The sequence below is a fragment of the Schistocerca serialis genome, chromosome 1, assembly GCF_023864345.2.
Source record: "Schistocerca serialis cubense isolate TAMUIC-IGC-003099 chromosome 1, iqSchSeri2.2, whole genome shotgun sequence".
In the NCBI taxonomy this organism is placed as follows: domain Eukaryota; kingdom Metazoa; phylum Arthropoda; class Insecta; order Orthoptera; family Acrididae; genus Schistocerca; species Schistocerca serialis.
Window position 1 is genome coordinate 363,155,073 of NC_064638.1, and position 24,439 is coordinate 363,179,511.

General features: G+C 38.0%; 1 protein-coding gene across 1 annotated transcript in view; it reads right to left on the reverse strand.

Annotated features, from left to right (window-relative positions):
• The window catches only part of LOC126473779 (centrosomal protein of 131 kDa), a 93,778-nt gene that overhangs the window by 22,937 nt on the left and 46,402 nt on the right, over positions 1–24,439 (reverse strand). Inside the window, exons 5-9 of the mRNA XM_050101088.1 lie at positions 22,674–22,877; positions 10,699–10,916; positions 4,513–4,738; positions 4,213–4,436; positions 1,787–1,958 (exon numbers count right to left, since the gene is read on the reverse strand). Of these exons, the coding sequence (XP_049957045.1) occupies positions 1,787–1,958; positions 4,213–4,436; positions 4,513–4,738; positions 10,699–10,916; positions 22,674–22,877 (1,044 nt within the window). The remainder of the gene's footprint in view (positions 1–1,786; positions 1,959–4,212; positions 4,437–4,512; positions 4,739–10,698; positions 10,917–22,673; positions 22,878–24,439) is intronic.

Genomic DNA, 24,439 nt, shown 5'->3' on the forward strand with positions numbered 1-24,439 from the left:
GTGGCTCGATACTGGACTACACGGGAACATAAATATTCAGATTTGTTGTCAATATTCCAGTCAACCATATTTGAACACCACAATGAGAGGTTTGCTATATTGTGCACCAAGCATATCATAACATCTTCATATCTACATGTGCCTTCTGAGAACAAGTAATTTGTGTCATCCCACATTTTAGTTGAAAACTAACAGCAGTGTAACTTGAGAATTACTGGTCCATGTGTAGGCTGCCATTAACACCACAACACAAAATGGTGTGTTTACAGTGGTATCATGGCTGGGAAGCATGTACAGTTGATGAATGGCATCACATTGTGTTTATTGAAGAATCACATCACAGTTCTAAAGTACCCTGGATGGCCATCTGAGGTTAGTATGGGGTCATCCTGGAGAAAGGTCCCATTCTTCCAATGTTTTTGGAAAGAACAATGGTGTTACTCCTGATGTCATGGTGTGGGGAGCCATCGAGTATGACCACATCACATGACTGGTAGTGACTGAGGAAACTCTGATGGCACAGTGGTACATCAAAGACATCCCGCATCCGCATGTGTTACCTGTCATGTGAAATTGTTACGGTGTCATTGTATAATGGGACAATGTAAATGGTCTGTGTGAGGCACCCCTGTGGCTAGCAAGATTTCCAGATCTCCTTGATAGAACATGTGTAGTGCCAGCTCAGCTCAGACAGCAATTCTATCCTGGTGCCAATATGCAAGATATCAAGGACCAGTTACAACAGTTGTAGACCAGCATGCCTCAGGAAAGCGTAAAATAGCTTTGTGACACCTTTGTCAACGAAATTGGTGCATGCAATCAGACTAGAGCAGGTGCAAGTTCACACTGACAGGTGGGCTCATACTTCCAAGTTTTTTGTAAATCTGACTTGTTTTTGTAATCACTAAAATAACATCACACACCTTCTCAACCCTTGAAGTTTCATTTCATTTCCTCTTCCCTTTCTTGGGCTTCACTATTTTTGTTTAGATAGCACAATTCCCACACCACCCCAGTGAGTAATTTAGTTCTTACAAAATTACACTACTGCAGCTTGAAAAGAGTTTGCTGTCAGATATTAGGATGATAACAACTGAAGATTTGATGCAGTCACATGAGTAAAGTCATTTGAGCTTATATCTTTCCTACCATCCAAAACAGAACATCACCAACTGATTATTAACAGAATGAACATCCAGCCCCAGTCCCCTCCCACAAGTAACTTCTTTCCTATAAGAACACAACTAGCTAAGAGCTTCTTGAAAATTCATAGTTAGATTAGTTGTGCACACAGCATGTATAATTCTTGGACCTTTTGAAATGAGCACACCACCATTTGACTGTATTGTTGTTTATTTAATTCCAACCCAGGTTTCGACCTTTTATGCCGTGTTCAAGTGACTGAGTTTATCTCATTAAGAAACATTTCATAACATCAATCTCAAAATAGGCCATAAATTAAGAAAAATATAATTATAAATATTGAATAATTAATAAATAATTTTATAAATATTATATAATTATAAATATTATATAACCAAATAATTATAAATATAATTATAATAATTATAAATCAAGAAAAATATTTTTTTTTAATTTATGGCCAATTTTGAGTTTGATGTTCTGCATTATATGTTAATGACATAAACTCAGTCTCTTGAAAATGGCATAAAAGGCTGAAACCTGAGTCGTAATTAAATAAACAACAATGCAATCAAATGGTGGTGTGTTTATTTAAAAATTATTGTATAACTGTTGCTCAACAACATCAAAAACGTTTGCTTACCTTTTGAGATTCTGAAAGCTCTTTTTGCAGTTGTCTGATGCTTGTGTTAAGGTGGGCAAGCTCACCTTCTCTCTCATCAAGCTTCTCTTTTATATCATCACACTTACTTCTCAGAGTTGAAATCACAGTTTCAAGTTCTCTAACATCAGCTTCATACTGCTCCTTAAGTCTCCTAAAATTTAAGATGACATTTCCTTAGTAAACAGCACTTGTTCCACTTCACATAGCACAACCACTATTTTATAAACATTCTTTCCAGTTCTCTCCAACAATAAAAACTGGATAAAATATTTCTCATGCAATGTAACTAATTTAGAAAGTGGGAGAGAGGTGCTGGCATACTGGTACTTTCAGCTGGATTGTGATGCATACCTGGGGAGTCCTGAGAGTAAGAGCATTGTCCACGCAGACAAGTGTCAAGTGGTAAAGTCTAAGTCCTGGTCCAGCACACAGTTTTAATCTGTAGAGCCTGTAGGGAACTTTCATTTGGTTATGTAACTCACAGGGTAGACTGCTTTCATCCTGTTGCAGTCAACTTCTATTTAAAGCAAGCATGTAGTGCTCTTGGACATTTAATTTGATTTGTTTGCTGAAGTTCTGTATTGTGTTAGTGTTTTGCATACATGTCAGCTGCATTTATCCTTTGTCTATTACATGCTTCACTAAACTGGTGGATGATTTGATATAAACTTGATTTTCAGATTGCTAGGTTGTTCTCAACTGAAGCCAGAAGAACTTGTATTCTGATTGACAGAAATGGAAAAAAAATTGAGTTCAGTTTCTATGCCCCCCCCCCCCCCCCCCCACAATGGTGCCTTTTACACATACTTCTCTCTCTCCCCCTCTCTTTGATATATACAGTAAGCACTTTTCACCAACAATTGTCATTTATAATAAGGGTCCTAACATGCATTTCCAGTGTGTGTTATGGTGTAAAATGGAAGAATGAGATGATATTACTGCTCTTTATCCACACATGCATTGGAATCTGTAACTCTTTGATTTTATAGGATATTTCAGTTTTTCTTTGTTGTGCACAGTTTTGGCAGGAATGTGATGTGAAACAGACAGTATTGGTGGGAACAATATGAAATAGACAGTCTTGATGGAAGAGCTATTGTACATGGAGCTAATGTGTTTTTATAATACTGCAGAAGACAGAAGTATCTAGTCTTAATAGTTCATTGTGTGCAAATATTAGTGAATACAATTGTCTCAAAGTTTAGAAACTTTATTTCTTTCAGTAATCATTGGAAGCCACCTGAATAACATGATACATTCACCAATTAATGTTTCTTTGTATCAGAAATAGGATCCAAAATCAGCATCATATCCCACAGAAGACAATAAGTGCACCAAAGAAATAGAGAGATATGTAATATTTTATAACTCTCAATGTGGATGACGGATTAGATGCAACTTACAAAAAATAAATGATAAATATCTGTTTTGAAGACATATCATTGAACATCAAGCACTGAAGAGCTAATTACATTACATAAAAAATGACATATTAAAAAAAATTCAAAACAGTTATCCATAAGATGGCCTATAGATTATCACATGCCTTAAACTTTCATAAACAGAAAATATCACACCACTAACTCAACAAGAAGGAGCAGAAATTGTAGATCATACATAGACAAAAAATAGGTTTACAGAGTTAAGTAGTATGCAAGCTGTTAAATGAACTGCCCCTTCTGATTCTTATCAACAGTCAGACTGGTTCCTTACAAATGTTAGTCTGTAGTTTTACTACCATTCCTAGTCACTGATTAAAATACTGGAGTGACTCCTTATGGCTTGAATCAAATACAATACAAGAAATACTCTTAAATGTAACTTTATCGGTGAAAATAAGCAATTTTTGAAAATATAACTGGATAGATAAAAAATCTAGCCACCAAATGGTGGCAGGAGAAAATACATATAAAGATTAAATAAATGTGCAAGCTTTTCAAGACAGTGGGTCCTTCTTCTGGCACAAAGATTAAAAGGGAAGGAAGAGGGATGAAGGTAAAGGACTTGTGAGGTTTAGGAAATGGAGGGACTTACAGAAAAATTCCCCAGAACACCATCTCTGGAAAGACTTACCAATCAATGTTTCTTTCTCTTCTCTGTCCAGTAAGTCTCCCTTGACCAGGTTGGTGGTTGACTTTTCCAAACTCTCCCCATTTCCTAAACCTTGGCAGTACCTTTCCTTCACACTTTTCCTGCCCCTTCAACCCTTCAGCCAGAAGGAGCCATTGGCTCTGAAAGCTTGCACATTTCTTTAACGTTTATATGTATTTTCCCGTGCTGCTACTTGGTGAGTTGATTTTTTTAATCTCTTCAATTATAATACATTCTTAAATGGAAATGAAATACAACAGACAAAGCTCTAAAAAGTTTAATGAACATTTACATAATTATTTAAAGTAACATACAATGCCTTTGCTTCTGCTGCTTTTTCAGTTTCTGATTTCATTCTTTCACAGTCTTCTTCCAGTTTTTCAATTGCTTTTTCAATTTCTCTATCTCGGTTTCTCTTATATTCTTCTCTGATCTCTGTTTCCTTTTCCAGAAGATACAATTTCTGCATCTTTTCACAGTCATGCATCCATGCAGCCTTCTGCATTTCCAATGTTTCTCTCACCATTTGCAGTTCTGTCTGGAAATTTGAGGACAAGTGTTATAATTTGGCAAAGAAATGGTTACACATTGAAAATTATATTTTTACTGCCAACCTGATGCTTTATTTCAAGCTGTTTTACAGATTCACTCCACTTGCATTCTAGCTGCTTTATTTCTTCCAGTTTTTCTGAATTTAGGCTCTCTTTAAGCTTTCTCAACTCGTCCATATGTTTCTTTCTTTCTTTGGTAAAAAATTCCTTCTCCTTGGAAAACTCTGCAAGCAATTTGTTTCTTTGTTGTTGTTGCAATTCTTCCAGCTCTTCAAGTTGTTTTTCATACCTAACAAAAAAGCATTAATTATGCAATAAAAGTTTAGGTGGCATTACACTGCACTCAAGACAATTTACTCGTCGGAAGTCATCAATTATTTTAACATTGCCACTATAGAGTGTACAAGTCTCTCACACTGGTGTGTGTGTGTGTGTGTTTAAGGGTTGGGGGGAGTACACATGCTTGTGCGAAGCTATAGCTGCCAATGCCATTTCTCATAGAGATTCCAACCATGCCACTAATGCTAGCATAGGCTATTTGCAACATTGTGTATTAATTACTTCCACAATGAATATTTCACCATGTTTCACCATGTAGTGAAATATGTGGTATACTGAAACTTCCTGGCTGATTAGGACTGTGCTCCAGACTGTGACACACACCTAGAAAACTTTCAAAGGCTGTAGCTAAGCCTTCTCTCTGCAATTTCCTTTCTTCCATCAATCTGAATCCAGTTAAGGATGCAGGAGAGCTTCCATGAAGTCTGGAAAGTAGAAGAAAAGTACTGGCATTTGATGAATCTGTGAGAGTAGGTTGTGAATCATGTCAGAATAGCTTACTTAGGAAGAGCATTGCCTGTGAAAGGTTCTTTGTTGAGGTCCTGGTCTGGCGCTGTTTTAATCTGCCACAAAGTTTCAATGTGTATCACATTCTATTATTTTTTATTACAATCATGGATTAAACATTCCAAAAAGCACTTTTCTTAATTAGACATGAAAACTGTCTCTAGGTACACACAAGTTGCTCAGATTTTCCTGTTCATATCAAGAGGAAAGAAATATTTTGGATCTCTATGTTATGTCACACACATGATGAGTGTTTTGATGAATATGGAAATTATTAATTCCCTTGCTTTTTTTCAGTTAATGACTACGCAAAGCTTCTGTAAAGTCTCCAGATTAATCCATGCTAATTTGTGTGACATTCAAAAAGCAAGAAGTCTTCATGAAGAGATACTCATTACAGATTTAGATATCTGTTGGACAACTACCATCAGTTCAGCAAATTCTTCCCCAAAGAGGTTACTACACACAAGTAAGTTGTTATTCAGGGCTGCATATGAGTATAAGATAGGATGATATTCACTTTCAATCATAAAACAGCTAGGGGAAAAAAAAGACCAAAAAGCTTCAGAGACTTAGAAATGGTTTCTCATAACAGACATATCAAAGAGACTGTTTTATGTGCTGTTATGTTTTCATAATTTCCAATAACTGGTTTTATGTCATTTGGTTATCTATCATTTGATCTATTCTGTTACTGGCTACAAGGTTCGTTCTTTATCATGTGCTTAAATTGAAGTCTTCAGGAATAGTGTTGAATGAAAGCTCTACTTTTCTCTAAAGATCTAATTCTTTATGAATATAACTGTTCAGTAGCAAAACTGTGAGACTGACATTACACATCAACCACTTTTCTGATAGTCAGTGGTATTCAATATTATTCTTTAAAAAGAAACACTTACCAGTTTTTTGAAAGATACTGGTAAAACTATTCTCGGACACATCTGGTGGTGCTGTCAACCCTTAGTGGTAACAATCCAGTGACACTGAATCAAAACGAGCACCTATAATGTTTTAATGGGTCTTAGCAGGTTCTTTAACACATAAACCTCTCACATTTCATGTGACAATTTTTAACTCTTCAAAAATAACCAACTGTAAACTTTTTCTATGCGTGAGTCAGTTTACATTGTCAGCCATTTTTAGTTTCCTTCTGCTGTGAAGATTTTGAGCATTTCTCATTTCCTTGATATAGATTACGAGCCCATTAAAAGATAGTAGATTTTTGAGCTGAAAACTTAATAGACAAATAGAGTAAGAAACAGATGAATAGAATCCTTCTCAAATATGGTGGGATGCTGCTGCATTGGAGACAAAAACATTCTGTAAATTGATTCTGACAGACAGAATAGGAGAAAAGTGTAAACTGCATAGTATGATATGCTGTTGTTGTGGTCTTCAGTCTGAAGACTGGATTGATGCAGTCCTCCACCCTAATCTATCCTTTGTATGCCTCTTCATCTCCATATTTCAACCTGCTTAACTGTTCTCCCCCTCCTACCATATTTCCCTCCAATGCTAAACTGATGATTCCTTGATGGCTCAGAATGTGTCTTATCAACTGATCCCTTCTTTTAGCCTAATTATGCTACAAATTTCTTTTCAGTTCTGTTCACTACCTCCTCATTAGTTATGTGATCTACCCTTCTAAGCTTCAGAATTTCTCTGCAGCACTACATTTCCCTTCTTGTCTGAACTGCTAATCATCCACATTCTGCTTCCATACAAGGCTACATTCAAGTTAAATGCCTTCAGAAAAGACTTCCTTACACTTAAATATGTATTTAAAGTTAACATATTTCTCCTTTTCAGAAACACTTCTATTGCCATTGCCATTCTACATTTTATATCCTCTCTATTGTTGCCATCATATGTTATTTTACTGCCCAAATAGTGAAAAATCATCTACTACTTTTATTGGATCATTTCCTAATGTAAGCCTTTCAGCTCCACCTGATATAATTAGTTTACATTCAATTCCCCTCATTTTTCTTTTGTTAGCGTTCATCTCATATTCTCCTTTCAAGACACTGTCTATTCCATTCAGCAGAACTCAGTTTTTACTTTTTCTGAACTATAATTCCTTCTCCAAATTTTTCTTCCTATACAGATCAAAAAACATTGGGAATAAGCTACAACCCTGTCCCTCTCGCTTCTCAGCCACTGCTTCCCTTCATGCCCTTCAACTCTTTATAACTGCCATCTGGTTTCTGTACAAGTTGTAAATAACCTTTTACTCTCGTATTTTACCTCTGCTACCTTCAGAAATTTGAGGAGTGTATTCCAATTGTTACTGTCAAAAGTTTTCTCCTCTGCAAATGCTATAAATGTAGGACTGATTTTCCTTAACCTATCTTCTAAGATAACTTAGGGTCACAGTATTGCCTTGTGTGTTCCAACATTTCTCTGTAACCCAAACTGATGCTCCCCGAGGTCAAATTCTAGCAGTTTTTCCATTCTTCTGCAAATAATGTGTGTCAGTATTTTGCAAACATCTCTTATTAAGCTGATAGTTCAGTAATATTCATACTTGTTACCACCTGCTTTCTTTGGAATTCTTACATTTTTCTTGAAGTCTGAGGCTATTTCCCCTGCCTCATATACCCTGTGCACCATGTGGGGAAAAGTTTTGTCATGGCTGGTTCTCCAAAGGATATCAGCAGTTCTGAGGAAATGCTGGCTACTCCAGGGGTTTGTTTCAACTTAGGTCTTTCAGTGCTCTGTCATATTCTTCTTGCAGTATATATTCCCTCTCTTCTTTGTCTATTTCCTCCTCCATTTCTATAACATTGCCTTAAAGTTCATTTCTCTCATACATCACTTTTCAGCTTTCTCATCTTTGTTTAGTAATGGTTTTCCATCTGAGCTCTTGATATTCACACAGCTACTTCTCTTTTCTTCAAAAGCCTCTTAATTTTCCTGTAGGCAGTGTTTATCTTTCCCCAACTTTTAAACATCTGAGCAACCTATGCCTGAGCAATGTTGCTGTGCACTTACTACTTTTACATGTTTTCATGTTTCCTACATTGGTTCTTCTTGTTTAAGCCTGTATTATGGTGTTAAGTTCAATTTTCTTATGTTTTCAAGTCAGCAATTGCATATACTTTCCTGATTAAATAACATTCCATGTGAAGTTCTCAAAATAGATATTTTTTCACTGTGAAGATGGTCCATGATGAAAACCAGTAGTTAATAAATGTACTGGACAGAATAGTGTGTATCATGCATTTCTACCTGCAGCATTCAATTTTACCTCTTTGTTCTAAGACTTGAAAAGTGCAGGGGAAGGGGGACGCTAAACATTTCCTTGCACTCACTTAATGAATTTCAGAATGAAGAAATGTATTTCCATATTCTACGCCAAATTTCTTCAAAAATTGTTTAAATTTTTGATAAGATACTGACTGATTTTTCTCTTTGTATTAGATTCATTACACTTTCCATTATAGACAGCATTCTAACACTTTTCTAACAGTGCTCCATGACGAATAACACAATGAAAACAATTCCGTTAATTCTGTTATTCCTTAAGTGTCCTATGAAGGCATGTCTGCTAGCAACCATTGGTACAATCCAAAGCCACCAGTTTTGTCAACACATTGTTTCACAGCATTAAAACTATCCAAAGGTCTTGTTCTGAACCAGGGAAATAGCTCTCATAACTTTTCATGTACAGGTAAGTTGTGCATCACTATGTGATCTGCTCATCATTAGTCCCATTCATATACAAAGACCACCAGATTTCAATTAAATTGTTTTGTTTCTTTTTTATGCGATGGTTCATATTAAAAATGCATCACAAAGCAGCTGTTTTCAAATGATCAGTAGCACTGTCATAACCAAATGCTTTTATCATTTCTACTGCACATTGTTTCATGAGTATTCTATTGCTGAAGCATTTCTGATCTGTCGTTAATTTTAGGGGTACCACATATGGTGTAGTTAAACTCTCTTCCTTTTTGGGCTTGATGGTTCAAGTACCTCTATGATTTCTGTTTTGAACTGAGCCATAAATCATGTCATTTGTAATGTGAGCAGTATCAGTGTCTTGCTTCATGGAGTGCAGAGAAATTTCAAGGAAGATTACTACCTTTGTTTTCTCTCAAGCATTTTTTACATATTAAACATTGGGTTTTTCCTCAGAATTATGTACAAACAAATAATCTCTCACTCACCACTGAAAACACAGTCTGCAGCATTCTTTCTTTTTCATGTTCTCAAGAACTCTAAAGGAAGTATAGCCCCAGTACTTACCAGAATCAAAACCAGAATAATAGCCACAGTAATAACCAAAAGACAACGTGAGCAATGGTGTAGTATGAAGCAGGGAAATCTGAATAAATTGATGAGAGCAAGCAGAGAAATGAAACAGCAATGCCAACCCAAGAGCGTAACCTGCACAAGGTAGCTGCCCCTATTTACGTTCTCTCTTTGATGTGAGTCAAGTGCACACACTTCCAACTTCCACAAAATACTTAAAAAACTATAAACTTAATGTTACATACACATATCATACATTCATTAATACATAAATTTCCTCAGCTTTCTATTGCTGTTCTTGGTTTTTTTCTAAGTTAGATAGTTTGTTCACAAATAATTATTTTGTCCAAGTAAACACCTCTTTGTTCATTGAACAAATGATTCCATGTTAATCTATAGTGATTTAAAGAAGCGACAAAAAGTTTTAATCATGCTAACCAAGCTGAGATTGAAATGATCTTTTCTTGAATCACAGTACAGTACAATACTTCTCTGTTGCACCGATTTCTTTACTTTGGTGGGAAGTTACCTGTTCTAATATAGAAGCAGGCTAGAGGAAATTGGACAAATAGAAAGATCCTGACTTGAGCCCATGACTTTCTGCAAGTAAATTACTTATTTATTTATTTATTTATTTTATTTTCTTGAAGAAAAGACATTTTTTATATATTTGACACTAAAACTGCTATGTATTTACTTGTGGAGTAGTTTTGGACTTTACCCATTTTCACAAGCCACCTATTTGTATTTAGTATATGATTGATGTGGACAGTTCTGTTTATGGCATCACATTTAAATGTATCTCAGATCTTCATCACCTAGCATGATGTGATCCAGGTGATTGTGTCATGCATGACATACTAGCCTGGAAATGGTCAAACATTATTGTCTCATCCTTCTGAGGGAGCTGGCATTTCTAAATTTAATTAAAACTGATCTAACAATAAGAAATAGAAAGAAATTCTGCTCTAGATCCTTACAAAAACAATGATAATGGGGAAAGTTGTAGTTAAATTCCATGAAGCATTCTATATTTTTTCTGGTCATCTGTATAGTTAAATGTTTTCATGTTTAATGTGTTTTGTATGCTCCTATAATTTAACTTTCTTCTTTAACAGCATATCTCATTTTGTAACCCTGGCCCACCTGGCCTTTATTCTAGCAGCTTCATGTGCTGTTTCTTCCAACTGACGTCTCCTTGACTCTTCTTGAAGCAGCTGGGCCTGCTCTCTGAGCTGCTGGGCAGCATCCTGCTGGGCTTTATACATTTCCTTCTCATGCTGTGCACGGAGCTCTGACAGCTCTTTTTCATGTTGTTCTGACATACGATTCAATTCTGGCTCTAATCCTTTCACAGTCATTTCCTGTGAAAAAATATTCACTTAAGAAAGCTCAAAACAAACTAGTTCAATAAATACAGTAAGACACTGCAGATCAAAGATAAGAAGGAATATTATGACAACTATAAAAAAAAATGTGGATGGAAAATAAAATATGGAATGAGGAAACACAACCACTAACAGTATCTACATCCACATACATACTCCACAATCCACCACACAGTGCATGGCAGAGGGTACCCTGTGCCACTACTAGTCAATTCCCTTCCTGCTCCAGCAAGAGAAAAACGACTATCTATAGGCCCATGAACCAGCCCTAATTTCTCGCATCTTCTCTTCATGGTTCCTACCCAAAATGCACATTGGTGGCAGCAGAATCATACTGCAGTCAGCTTCAGATGTTGGTTCACTGAATGTTCTCAATAGTGTTCCTTGAAAAGAACATTGCCTTATGTCCAGTGATTCCCATTTAAGCTTCCTAAGAATCTTCATAATATCTGCATACTGTTTGAACCTACCGGTAACTAACATAACAGACTGTCTCTGAATTACTTCAGTGTCTGTCTCTTAATATGACTTGGTGTGAATCCCAAGAACTCAAGCAGTACTCAAGAAAGGGTCATACTAGTGTCCTATATGGTCTCCCTTTACAGATGAACCACCCTTTTCTAAAATTCTTGCAAGAAACTGGACTCAACCATTCACCTTACCTACTGCAATTCTTACATGCTCATTCCATTTCATATCACTTTGCAATGTTATGTCTAGATACTTAATCCATATTACTGTGTCAAGTAGCACACTGCTAAAGCTGTACTTTATGGTTTTTATTTCCCACTCACCTATGTTAACTTATATTTTTCTAAATTCAGATCTAGCTTCCATTCATCACACCAACTAGAAACTTTGTCCAAGACACCATGTATCCTCTGACTGTCATTTAATGATACACCTTCCCATATGCCACAGCATCATCAGCGAACAGTCACAGGTTGCTGCTCATCTTGCCTGTCAGATTATTTATGTATATAGGAAATAACAGCAATCCCATCACACTGCTCTGGGGCAAAGAAAAAATGTCATAGACTGATACAGAGGTGGCTTCGATGTCAATGAAATTTTCTTTTCATTTTATTCTGTAATAATATAAGGCAAGTGTTAACTTGATCAGCAGTACAGTTTGACTTACATGCTCTTTTAAAGTAGTGTTGTTTTATGATTTGCTCAAATTAATAAGCTGTAATGGATGACACAATAAAATTCTTTGTTTTGGAAAGTTTGTTGCCAATGAAAGTCTGAAAAAAGTTGAAGGCTTATAAGAAGTTTATCCCTTCATTTTCAAAAGTTAAGAAACAGACAGATACAGCAATACTTCCCTTGAACATTTCACACAAAATACGACCTAGAACTGCAGCCACAGATGAAAATTTACATCTACTTCTGAATCCATACTCTGCAACTCATTGTGAATTGCATGGGAGAGGGTGCATCCCATTGTACTTATAAGGGGTTTTTCCAATTCCATTCATGTATGTAATGCAGGAAGAATGACTGAATGCCTCTGAGAATTTTGTCCTCACAATTGCTATGGGAGTAGTCTGTAGAGGATTGCAAAATATTCAAAGAGTCATCATTTAAAGCTGATTCTCGAAGTTTTGCAAGTAGTTTCTCTTGGAATAGTCAAGTGTTTACCACTTTAACTTCTTCAGCATCTCTGTGACACTGTCCTGCAGGAAAAATATACCTGTGACTATTCATGATACCCCTGTTAGCCCTATTTGGTGTGAGTTCAACACAATATTCTAGGATGAGTCACAAAAGTGATTTGTAAGCAATCTCTTTTGCAGACTGATTACCTTTCCCCAGTATTCTATTGATAAATGGAACTCTGCCATGTGCTTTACCTATGACTGTGCCTAGGTAATTGCTCATTTTCATATCCATAGAAAGTATCACACCTAGATATTTGTATGAGCTCACCAATTCCAATTGTGTCTCCTTGATACCACAAGTCATAGGAAACTATTTTCTTCATTTTGTGAAGTGTACAATTCTTTATTTCTGAACATTTAAAGCAAGTTGCAAATCTTTGTACCACTTTTAAATCTGAAATATTGAGTAATTGAACAAGAAGATGTTTATTTCACTTATTTGTGTATCTGTCTACAGATAATAAACATTTTATACATGTTGTCCAAAAGCACAGGCAAAATTTATGTGATTTTGTTACTAAGAAATGACATATGTACAAAGTAATGTATGTAATTAAATAATAGAAGGAATAAAGGTAACTACTCACTGAACAGTTCAGGTGCTGAGCTATTGATAGGCATGTAAACACGATGAGAATGTTGCTAACTTTCAAATAAATCTATCTTTTGAGCTATGGAGTAGCCATACACACACACACATATATCTGCATTGTTACATTGACCCAGGTGATTATATTGTACCAGCACTATGGCTTGGCCCCCACCATGGGCACTCAGTTTCATCACAAGACATTTACTGTGAATAAATGAAATCATCAAATTCTTGCTCAGACTATATTTTTCAGAACTTTATCATATCATACAACTATATAAAAAATGGTGCATGCATGTGTGTGGTTTTTTCCCTTATCTCCTTCCAAACCACTTGATCAATTTCAACCAAAGCAGTACATATACTACTGTATATACTCGAATAATCTGCGCCCTTGAATAATCCGCGCACCCCAATTTTGAGGCAGAGGTAAAAAAAAATTATTTTTTGCTTTAATTTGTTTTATTTACAAAAAAATTGTTCCAACGTTATGATGTGTTCAAAAGTATGTATAATAACTACTGGTTTAAAGCAACGCTGCTGTACAGGTTGATACATCGTTAAAACTCAACCGATTCAGTGGTGTGCAGTTGGCCAGCCGGTGGGCGGGCGGCCAGTGGTGTGCAGCTGGCCAGCTGGCCCATTATATGGGCGGGAGGCCGGGGAACATTATCACCGCCAGCCGGGACTCTACACATACCTACAATAGCAAAAAAAGAAATGTGAATTATCTTGTTTAAGAATTTGTTAATATGGTATGTGCAATAAAATATTTTAGTCAATACCGGTACGTTTCCTCTCTTATCACTCTATTCATCACTTTCATCATCATCACTAGCAGGAGAATCATTGTCGTCTTCCCCATCTTCCCATAGAGCGTCGTCCTCTGTTCCATCCAGTGAATTTGTGATTCCACATTTTTTGAAGGATTTTTCCACCAGTGGTTGCAGAATGGAGTTCCATGCACTTTCACCCATTCACAAATCTGGGACAAATCCGGCCGTTTGATATTTCCACTAGGTGTGAACTTATGGTTTTCATCAGCCATCCATTGTGTATATCACTGTTTAAGTGCAGCTTTGAATGGCTGATTTATACAAACATCTAGTGGTTGTAGGATGGATGTTAGGCCTCCAGCGATAGTGACCACGTCAGTTTTCCCTTTTTGTAATTTGCCTCGCACTTTCTTAGGTGTATGTCCACAGAAGCTGTCTACAACCAACATGTTGCGTAAATTCAGTAACACACCAGGACGACATTGCCAAACATGTGTCACCCAGTCAATTATAAGTTCATTTTCCATCCACTCTTTCGGATTCGCTCTCACTAATACTGGTATGCATTTTACTGATATTTTCAGAACAGTTTTCCTTTTAAATATCACGTAAGGTGGTAGCTTTCGTCCATCACCAGTTACACACAACATCACTGTACATCTTTGTTTCTCACTGCCGCCAGTTCGTATCATGATGCTGGATTCTCCTTTTCTGTTCACTGTGTTGTTGAGCGGCGTCTCAAAATAGACTGGCGTTTGATCCGCATTACCAATTTGCGATAAAATATAGGACTGTTTATGGCGCAGATTTATCACATAATGACGAAAATTCACTATTTTTTCCTCATAATCGCCTGGAAGCTGCTGACTGATAGTAGTTTTCCTCTGGATTCCTAAACCGTTTCAGTTGACTTCGGTTGAAAAATCTTGATAGCCAGCCCCGGTTAGCTTTGAAACTGGTAACGCCTAGTGATCCGCATTACCAATTTGCGATAAAATATAGGACTGTTTATGGTGCAGATTTATCACATAATGACGAAAATTCACTATTTTTTCCTCATAATCGCCTGGAAGCTGCTGACTGATAGTAGTTTTCCTCTGGATTCCTAAACCGTTTCAGTTGACTTCGGTTGAAAAATCTTGATAGCCAGCCCCGGTTAGCTTTGAAACTGGTAACGCCTAGTGCTTTGGCTAAATACAATGCTTTAAGTTGGCACATTTCACTCATCACCGCACATCTGTATTGCCGCTTCTCACCTACATAATCGCAGAGCCTTCTCGAGGTCCGGATGCTTCACTTTTTGGCCGTGAAATGCCCGGCAATTACTATTAGTTTCTTGAAGCGCCATTTTATTTTTTCACCAGTTGGCCGGCCGCGGTGGTCTCGCGGTTCTAAGCGCGCAGTCCGGAACCGCGCGACTGCTACGGTCACAGGTTCGAATCCTGCCTCGGGCATGGATGTGTGTGATGTCCTTAGGTTAGTTAGGTTTACGTAGTTCTAAGTTCTAGGGGACTGATGACCACAGCTGTTAAGTCCCATAGTGCTCAGAGCCATTTGAACCATTTTTTTTTTTTTTTTCACCAGTTGTGAATACAACTCTCACTCATATCGTACTTTCTTCCTGCTGCACGGTTTCCAATATTCTTGGCTTCTTCAACAATTTTCACTTTTTCTTTAGCAGTGTATGAGCGATAACAAGAACTTGTAGCCATGATTAACAAGTTTGAAGACGTTAATACTTCACTCCAAACATGCTACTGATGCATCACAGACTGAGGCCACAACAATGCAATAGTATAATAGGATGTATTATTGGTGGCGGAGCAGTGCCAACAATGTTTCGAATAATCCGCACACCCCAGTTTTTCGTCCTAAAATTCAGGAAAAAATATGCGCGGATTATTCGAGTATATGTGGTATTTATTGTCTGGGAAGAAGTACTGCAGATGTAAGAACCACCTGTCTCCCATAGGCATGGGGGTGAAGGTGAGAAGTATCAGTAAACCCAAATATCTAGGCTGCCCTGCGCAAAGGGTAAGTTGTGAGGGTACTATTGGAAGCATTCCAGTGATTAAACATGTCGATGGGCATGGCTGAGCAGGGTGAGGAGGGAGGAGGGCACAGATAGTGAGAGGGGGAAAGGGGTCATGGACACAGGAAAGGACTGAAGGGGCTGGACATACAGAGAGGTAGAAGGAAAAGTTGGACAGATTGAGATGGGAGGCTGAGATGGACATAGAGAGGGAGGAAAAGATGGGCAGTCCTTACAAGGGGAGAGGAGGGGATGGGCAGAGAGGGAAGAGGAGAAGATGAACATGTATAGGGAGAGAATGTGACTGACACAGAGAGAAGGAAGAGGAAATGGACAAACATCAAGGGAAGACTAAGAGATGAAGAAAGAGGGGATAGCTAGAGATGAAGAATGAGGAGATAAGAAGAGATGGACAAGGAGGAGGAGAAGGTGGAGATGTACAGAGAGATGAGTAAGAGGTGATGGACAAATATGTGAATAGGAAGTGATGGACAAATAGGGAGAGGAGAGAGGAGGAGATGTACAAAGAGAGGGGAAGGAGGGCATGTACATAGACAGCTAAAGGAGATGAACAGAGAGAAGAGTAGGAGACGATGGACAGAGAGGGAGAAGATGGACAGAGAGAGGAGGAAGATCAGACAGAGAAACAGAGTGGGAGAGAATGATGTGGCCATATAGAGTTGGAATTATGAGATAGACAGAGAGAGAGGGTGGCAGAGGAGATGTACAGAGAGAGTGGGAGGATGGATGGACAAAGGGAGGGGGTAGGCAGAGATGGACAGAGAAAGGGAAAGAGGAGAATATCAGAGAGAGGGAAGTAGTAGATGGACAGAGAGAGGGTGGAGGAGGAGATGTACACAGGGAGGGGACAGGGGACGGATATAGAGAGCGGCTGGAGAGGATGGAGAGAGTGAGGGAAACAGGATATGTACAGAGAGAGAAGGACGAGATGTACAGAAAGACAGGCAGGATGAGATGGACAGAGAGAGGTAGAGGAGGAGATGGGCATAGAGGGGTGAAGAGGAGATGGGCAGAGAGAGGAGTAGGAGAGGATGGACAGAGAGAAAGGGAAAGAGGATATGTGCAAGGAGAGAAGAAGAAGATGTACAAAGAGAAAGGCAGGATGCAACAGTCAGAAAGAGGTCAAGGAGTAATAGACAGAGAGAGTGGGAGGAAGGGATGCATACACACAGGAGGAGGAGGAAGTGGTTAGAGAGAGAGGGAAGTAGAGTTGGACAGGAAGAGGGGGAGGAGGAGATGGACACAGTGTGTAAGAGAGAGAGACGCACAGAGAAAAGGGATGGAGGAGGGGATTTACAGAGAGGGGGATGAGTGGGTGAATACACAAAGAGGGTGGAGGGGATGGTCAGAGAGAGGGGAAGGGGATGGGCAGAGAGGTGAACAAGGGGTTCGACACAGTGAGGAGACAATGAGATGGTTAGAGAGAGGTAGAGAAAAAGGTGAACAGAGACTGGGCAGGGGGGGGGGGGGGGTTGAAGGAGATGGAAAGAGAGAGGGGTAGGGAGGGAGGGACAGAGAGAGGGGATGAGGAAATGTATCATGAGAGAAGGGGCAAATGTACAGAGGAAGTGGAGGATGAGATGGTCAGAGAGAAGTAGAGGAGGGGATGGATGAAGAGAAGGGGAGGAAGAGATTGAGAGAGTGTGGGAGAGGGGGGAGATGGACAGAGAGAGGGGTAGGAGTGGATCACAGAGAGAGTAGGAGGAGGTGACAAACAGAGAGTGGAGGGAAGAGGAGATGGTCAGAGAGAGGGGAGGAGGAGACTTATAGCTACAGGGCAGAAGGACATGGACAAAGAGAGAGTGGAAGATCAAGCGGGGTAGTTGGTAGGCAGAAAAGTAAGAGGAGGGGGGAGATGGGAAGAGGAGATTGACAGAGAGAGGAGGAGGAGAGCTGATGGAAGATACTGATGGTTAGTGGGCAGGTGAAAAAGGAAGGTGGGAAGGAGGACATAGACAACACAGAGAGGGGGAGGACAAGATGAATAGAGAGAGGAGGAGGAGAGGATGTACAGTGAGGAGGAGGAGGAGGAAATGGACAGAGAGGGGGAGGAGAAGATGGGCAGAGAGAGTAGGAAGAGGAGATGGCTAGAGAGAGAGGGGTAGGAGGAGATGGAAGTGCAGTGAGAAGGGTGAGGAGGCAACAGAAAGACAGGGGGAGGGGTGGAGTATTTGGATATAGACAGGGGATAGAGGAGACAGAAAGAGATGGGGATGAGGAGATGGACAGACAGAGAGAGAGGAGTGACTACCTCAAAATCTTTAATCACTCTATGATTAGACTTTGAAAACAAGACCTTTACTGAGGAAAAGGACTGATAGGTCAGTGAGTTAACAAAGGGTGGCTGACAGCTAGGATGGAGGGTTGGGGAAGGGTGATTGACAGGTAGGAAGAAGAGGCAGAAGGCACATGGGATAGGAATGTGGCACCATTGATCTCATCCTGGTCACAAATATCCTAAATATGAATGGCCAAACAGAGATTTGAACTTCCATCTTCTACATCTACATCTACATCTACATGGATACTCTGTAAATCACATTAAAGTGCCTGGTAGAGGGTTCATTGAACCACCTTCACAATTCTCTATTATTCCAATTTCATATAGCGCACAGAAAGAAGGAACACCTACATCTTTCTGAACGAGCTCTGATTTACCTTAGTTTATCATGGTGATCATTTCTCACCATTTAGGTGTCAATAAAATATTTTCACATTCAGAGGAGAAAGTTGGTGATTGGAATTTTGTGGAAAATTCCATTGCAATTAAAAACGTCTTCTTTTTAATGATGTCCAGCCTAAATCCTGTATCATTTCAGTGACACTCTCTCCCATATTTTGCGATAATACAAAACGTGCTGCTGTTTTTTGAACTTTTTCGATGTACTCTGTCAATCCTATCTTGTAAGGACCCCCACCATGCAGCAGTATTCTAAAAGAGGATGGACAAGCATAGTGTATGCAGTCTCCTTAGTAGATCTGTTACATTTTATGAGTGTCCTGCCAATAAAACGCAGTCTCTGGTTAGCCTTCCCCACAACATCTTCTATGTGTTCCTTCCAATTTAAGTTGTTCGTAATTGTAATTCCTACATATTTAGTTGAATTTACACCCTTTATATTTGACTGATTTATCATGTAACCAAAGTTTAATGGATTCCTTTTAGCACTCATGTGGATGACCTCACACTTTTCGTTATTTAGGGTCAACTGCCAATTTTCGCAGCATTCAGATATCTTTTCTAAACCATTTTGCAGTTTGTTGTGATCTTCTGATGATTTTATTAGTTGATAAAAGACAGTGTCATCTACAAACAATCTAAGATGGCTGCTCAGATTGTCTTCCAAATTGTTTATATAGATAAGGAACAGCAAAAAGCCTATAATACTACCTTGGGGAACACAAGAAATCATTTCTGTTTTACTCAATGACTTCCTGTCAACTACTTTCTCTGACTGGAAATCACAAATCCAGTCACATAACTGAGACATATATTATATAAGCACGCAATTTCACTAAAAGCCGCTTATGTGGTACAATGTCAAAAGCCATCCAGAAATATGGAATCCATCTGAAACCCTCATCAATAGCACTCAACACTTCATGTGAATAAAGAGATAGTTGTGTTTCACAAGAACGATGTTTTCTAAATCCATGTTGACTATTTGTCAATAGGCCATTTTCTTCAAAGTAATTCATAACGCTCGAACACAATATATGTTCCAAAATCCTGCTGCATATCAACGTTAATGATATGGTATTTTGTGGATTCCTAATAACACATTTCATGAATATTGGTGCAACCTGTGCAACTTTCCAGTCTTTGGGTCTGGATCTTTTGTTAAGCAAATGGTTGTATATGATTGTTAAGTATGGAGCTAATGCTTCAGCATACTCTGAAAGGAACCTAATTGGTATACATTCTAGAGCAGAAGACTTGCTTTTATTAAGTGATTTAAGTTGCTTCACTACTCTGAGGATATTTACTTCTACTTTACTCATGTTGGCAGCTGTTCTTGGTTCAAATTCTGGAATATTTATTTTGTCTTCTTTTTTGAAGGTATTTTGGAAGGCTGTGTTTACTAACTATGCTTTGGCAGCACTCATGTTGGCAGCTGTTCTTGGTTCAGATTCTGGAATATGTATTTCATCTTCTTTTGTGAAGGCATTATGGAAGGCTGTGTTTAGTAACTCTGCTTTGGCAGCACTGTCTTCAATAGTATCTCCATTGCTATTGTGTAGAGGGGCATTGATTGTTTCTTGTCAGTAACATACTACACATACGACCAGAATCTCTTCGGATTTTCTGCCAGGTATTGAGACAAAATTTCACTGCGGAAACTATTATAAGCATCTTGCACTGAAGTCCATGTTAAATTTTGAGCTTCTGTAAAAGATTGCCAATCTTGAGGATTTTGCATCTGTTTAAATTTGGAATGTTTGTTTCGTTGTTTCTGCAACAGTGTTCTGACCTGTTTTGTGTGCCAAGGAGGATCAGCTCTATCGTTTTTTAATTTATTTGGTATAAATCTCTCAATTGCTGCTGATACTATTTCTTTGGATTGAAGCCTCATCAGGTCTACACTTATATTATTAATTTGGAAGGAGTGGAGATTTTTTTGGAGGATTTGGGGTTTACAATATTTAATCTCACTGCAACAACCCTGTGTTTACTAATCCCTGAATCCGTTTTGATCTTCATTATTAACTCAGGATTATTTGTTGTTAAGAGGTCAAGTGCATTTTCACAACCGTTTACTACTTCCATGGGCTCATGAACTAACTGCTCGAAATAATTTTCAGAGAATGCATTTAGCAGGAATGCATTTAGCACAATTTTGGATGATGTTTTATGCATACCTCTAGATTTAAACATGTATTTTTGCCAAAATATTTAGGGTAAATTAAAGTCACCACCAACTATAATTGTACGAGTCGGGTACTTTTTTGAAATCAAACTCAAGTTTTCTTTGAACCTTCCAACAACTGTATCATCTGAATTGGGAGGTCGGTAAAAGGATCCAATTATTATTTTATTCCAGTTGCCAACAGTGACTTCTGCCCATACTAACTCACAGGAAGTATCTACTTCAATTTCGCGACAAGATAAACTACTTCTAACAGCAACAAACACACCACCGCCAACCGTGTTTTGCCTATCCTTACAGAACACCATTAGGTTCTTTGCAAAAATTTTGGCTGAGCTTATCTCTGGCTTTAGCCAGCTTGCAGTGCCTATAACGATTTGAGCGAGCATCAGTGCTTTCTATTAGCACTTGGAGCTCTGGTATTTTCCCAACACAGCTACGATGATTTACAAGTGTTATACCAATGGTTCCTGTATCTACATTCTTCTTGTGTTCAGCCTGCACCCTTTGTGACTGAAGCCCTTCTTGAGTTTTCCCGAGACCCTCTAACCTAAAAAACTGCCCAGTCCATAACACACAGCCCCTGTTATACATGTTGCTGCCTTCCACAAATATGAGTTCAGCTTTGTACTACTCCTCCACTTTACTCACTGAAAACAGAGATATCTTTATATCTTTTGGAATATCCACCCTGTTCACAAGATCTGTCATTTTCTGACTTCATCCTGTTCCCATGTCCAAAGAACTGCAGCAAAAAAACTTTTTGAGTTCAGGTAAAGGTTATGATTGTTGGAGCTTTCCAGAACTGCAATTCAGAAAGGGAATATATTCTACAGGAGAAATGTTTAATTGGCTTAAACAGGGAATACACCAAAAATATGTGTATCTTTGACATACAAAACACAGTCTTTCACTACCAAGCATTTTCTATTTTATCTTCTGGAATAAGTACTGTGCAACAGACACAAGAAAGTGTTTGTTGTAACAGTTACATTCTCAACTTCAATTTTTCAATAAAAGTATATGCATATGTGTTTTGACAAAAAGAGGCTAACAGAAAATGCATCAGGGTATCTGGAGTGTAATGCTAATTCAAGGTATGAGTATGAAGTAAACAGAACATCTATGTGTAAATAAACAGACAGTGACGTAGCCTTCATCGATGTACTAAGTTTTATACAGTCTATGAGTGACACAGAAGTGCAGTAGATTTCATGTTGTTCAGAGTTGAAATTGGTGGTATAGACTATGATAGCAAAACTAAAAGTTATAGTTACATATCATACAGTATTATTCAATAGAGTTGTGTTTTATATGCACAATCCCAGTACCTTAAAGCATAATTAACCAAAAAATTAATATTACCAGTAATTATACATCCATTCAGTTTTATATATTCAGAGAAGAAAGCATATTATATATATTTAGATTTCACAAGTATTTGTTACTACAAGATAATTTAATTTTTTCCATTTATTAATACAGAAAATTAAATCTACAAAGAATGGATCATTAATTCTTCTGCCAATGCCAAGAAAGAACTTTGGGTAGATGCTGAATTAAACAAATACATAATTTAGTAGAAAAATATAGCTATTATTCATAAGATGAAATAAATTTACAATACAACAGCAGACAAATGACAGCAGCTATTAATAGGATTGCATTTAGAGTAATTTGCAAATGAGAAAGTGCCCTCACTTCATCTTACAACATTTGAGTATTATCTAAGCAGCCTGATTACAGAATCAAAAAAATAAAGTAAATATGTGTGAAATACCTTTATTTTCTTAGTTTTAATCTCAATCCATTTCTCACGTCGTACTTTTTCTGCAGCTGCATGCATTTCACGTACTTTTTTAATATCAATGCAGTGTCTTTCCTCTGCAGCTTTTAGATTTGATGTGTATCTTGATTCAGCTACTTTTAGTTCTTGCAATATTGATTTACATTTCTCATTCAAGGCCTCTTTATCTGCAATAAGCTATAAATTTGCTGTAGTGAATGATTATGACCAAGGCATCTGGTACTTTTTCCTAGATATTTTGTTAATGATTGCATATTTTGGTTTGTGCGTACATGCATCCAGTGAAAATTCTGGTTTGTGTATACAAGCATCATGTAAACATGCACAAGCAAGTATGCAGAGACAGGCTTCTCACACACATACAAACAGTAAAAATTATTGTTCCTACGTCTGTGCTTAGGAAGCTAAGCAAATTCAAAATCAGCATCATCGACTGAGGCTTTTCTTTATCTATTAACATCTCTCATACCTTAGGACAGCTATTGATTTCTACTTCTGGTGGCTGAATGATGTTACATAGAACATCACACTTATTTCAGTCTCACATGTACATACATACTGCACAGGAAACAAACCCTACATTTTGCTGCCCTGCACTGCTCCTTTAATATATTTTGCATGTGATCCTGCAGACAATACTTTGAAGACAGCTGTGGAGTTTTTTGAGGGACAAGTAGTTTCAATGACCAGCATTAGTCAGGACAATAGCTGTATGCTGCTCACATGATACTCTAGTGCTGTTACTGATGATGGATTAGGAAGAGACTGAAGAAGTGTGTGGTTAACTTCACATGATACCCTGGCTTTGATCAGTCACAGGTAGGTGATATAGGGAGGCACAAGTCTACTTCAGAACTCATCAACTAAGTAGCTTAGTGACTGATCCAGAAGGCCAAAGCCCTCTGCTGAAACTTATCAGCAGATCATCCATAACATTGGCTATCCCGATTCAGTTTTAAGCTGACATAGGTGTATCCACTGGTTCCATGAATTTGTATTTATAGAACCTTTCAAATCAGACAATTGTTACATTCTCAGAAACTCATTTAGTGGATACATTAACCAGTCTCTTACTGACATCATGCAAATGAAGTACACTCTACAACTGTTATATTTAAATGGCTCTTTCCACATTTATTAGCACTGTAAATCATGTAATGATCAGGTGCAGTTTTATATTCACATGTTTTGTACAGGGTAGAGATCTCACACTACTACCTCCAAACATAAATTCAGTTATATGGTTTCAGTGAAGAGGGATAACAATAGTGAACACAGTAACAGATTGACACAGTGGCAGCATAATGAAAAGAACAATGCACATAAAATAATATCAATGAAAGAATCAATGGACGAATCACTGTACAAATCCTGATGTTAAATGGTAGATATTCAAGGCCATATTTTTTACAAAAAGATCACACAGAGATGTTGCGTGTTTGATAACTAACTGCAGGCTTCACTCTTGAGAGAGTAACACAGGGATGTTAGCACTGTGAATGACTCCCGCAGACTCAAAACAGACTTTCAAAGATTGGACTCACATACATGTTGTGTGGTCACTAATGGACAACGAACTCAACATAGGTGCTGCTCATTTATTTATTCAACCAGGACGGACTGTTTTGAGTGACATCCAACTATTGAAAGGCTGGCCACATCAACAAACTGTTATTACAGGCACTACATAATCATTTGAAAACTAGCTAACTTAAAATATGATAATCCAAATGGACTGT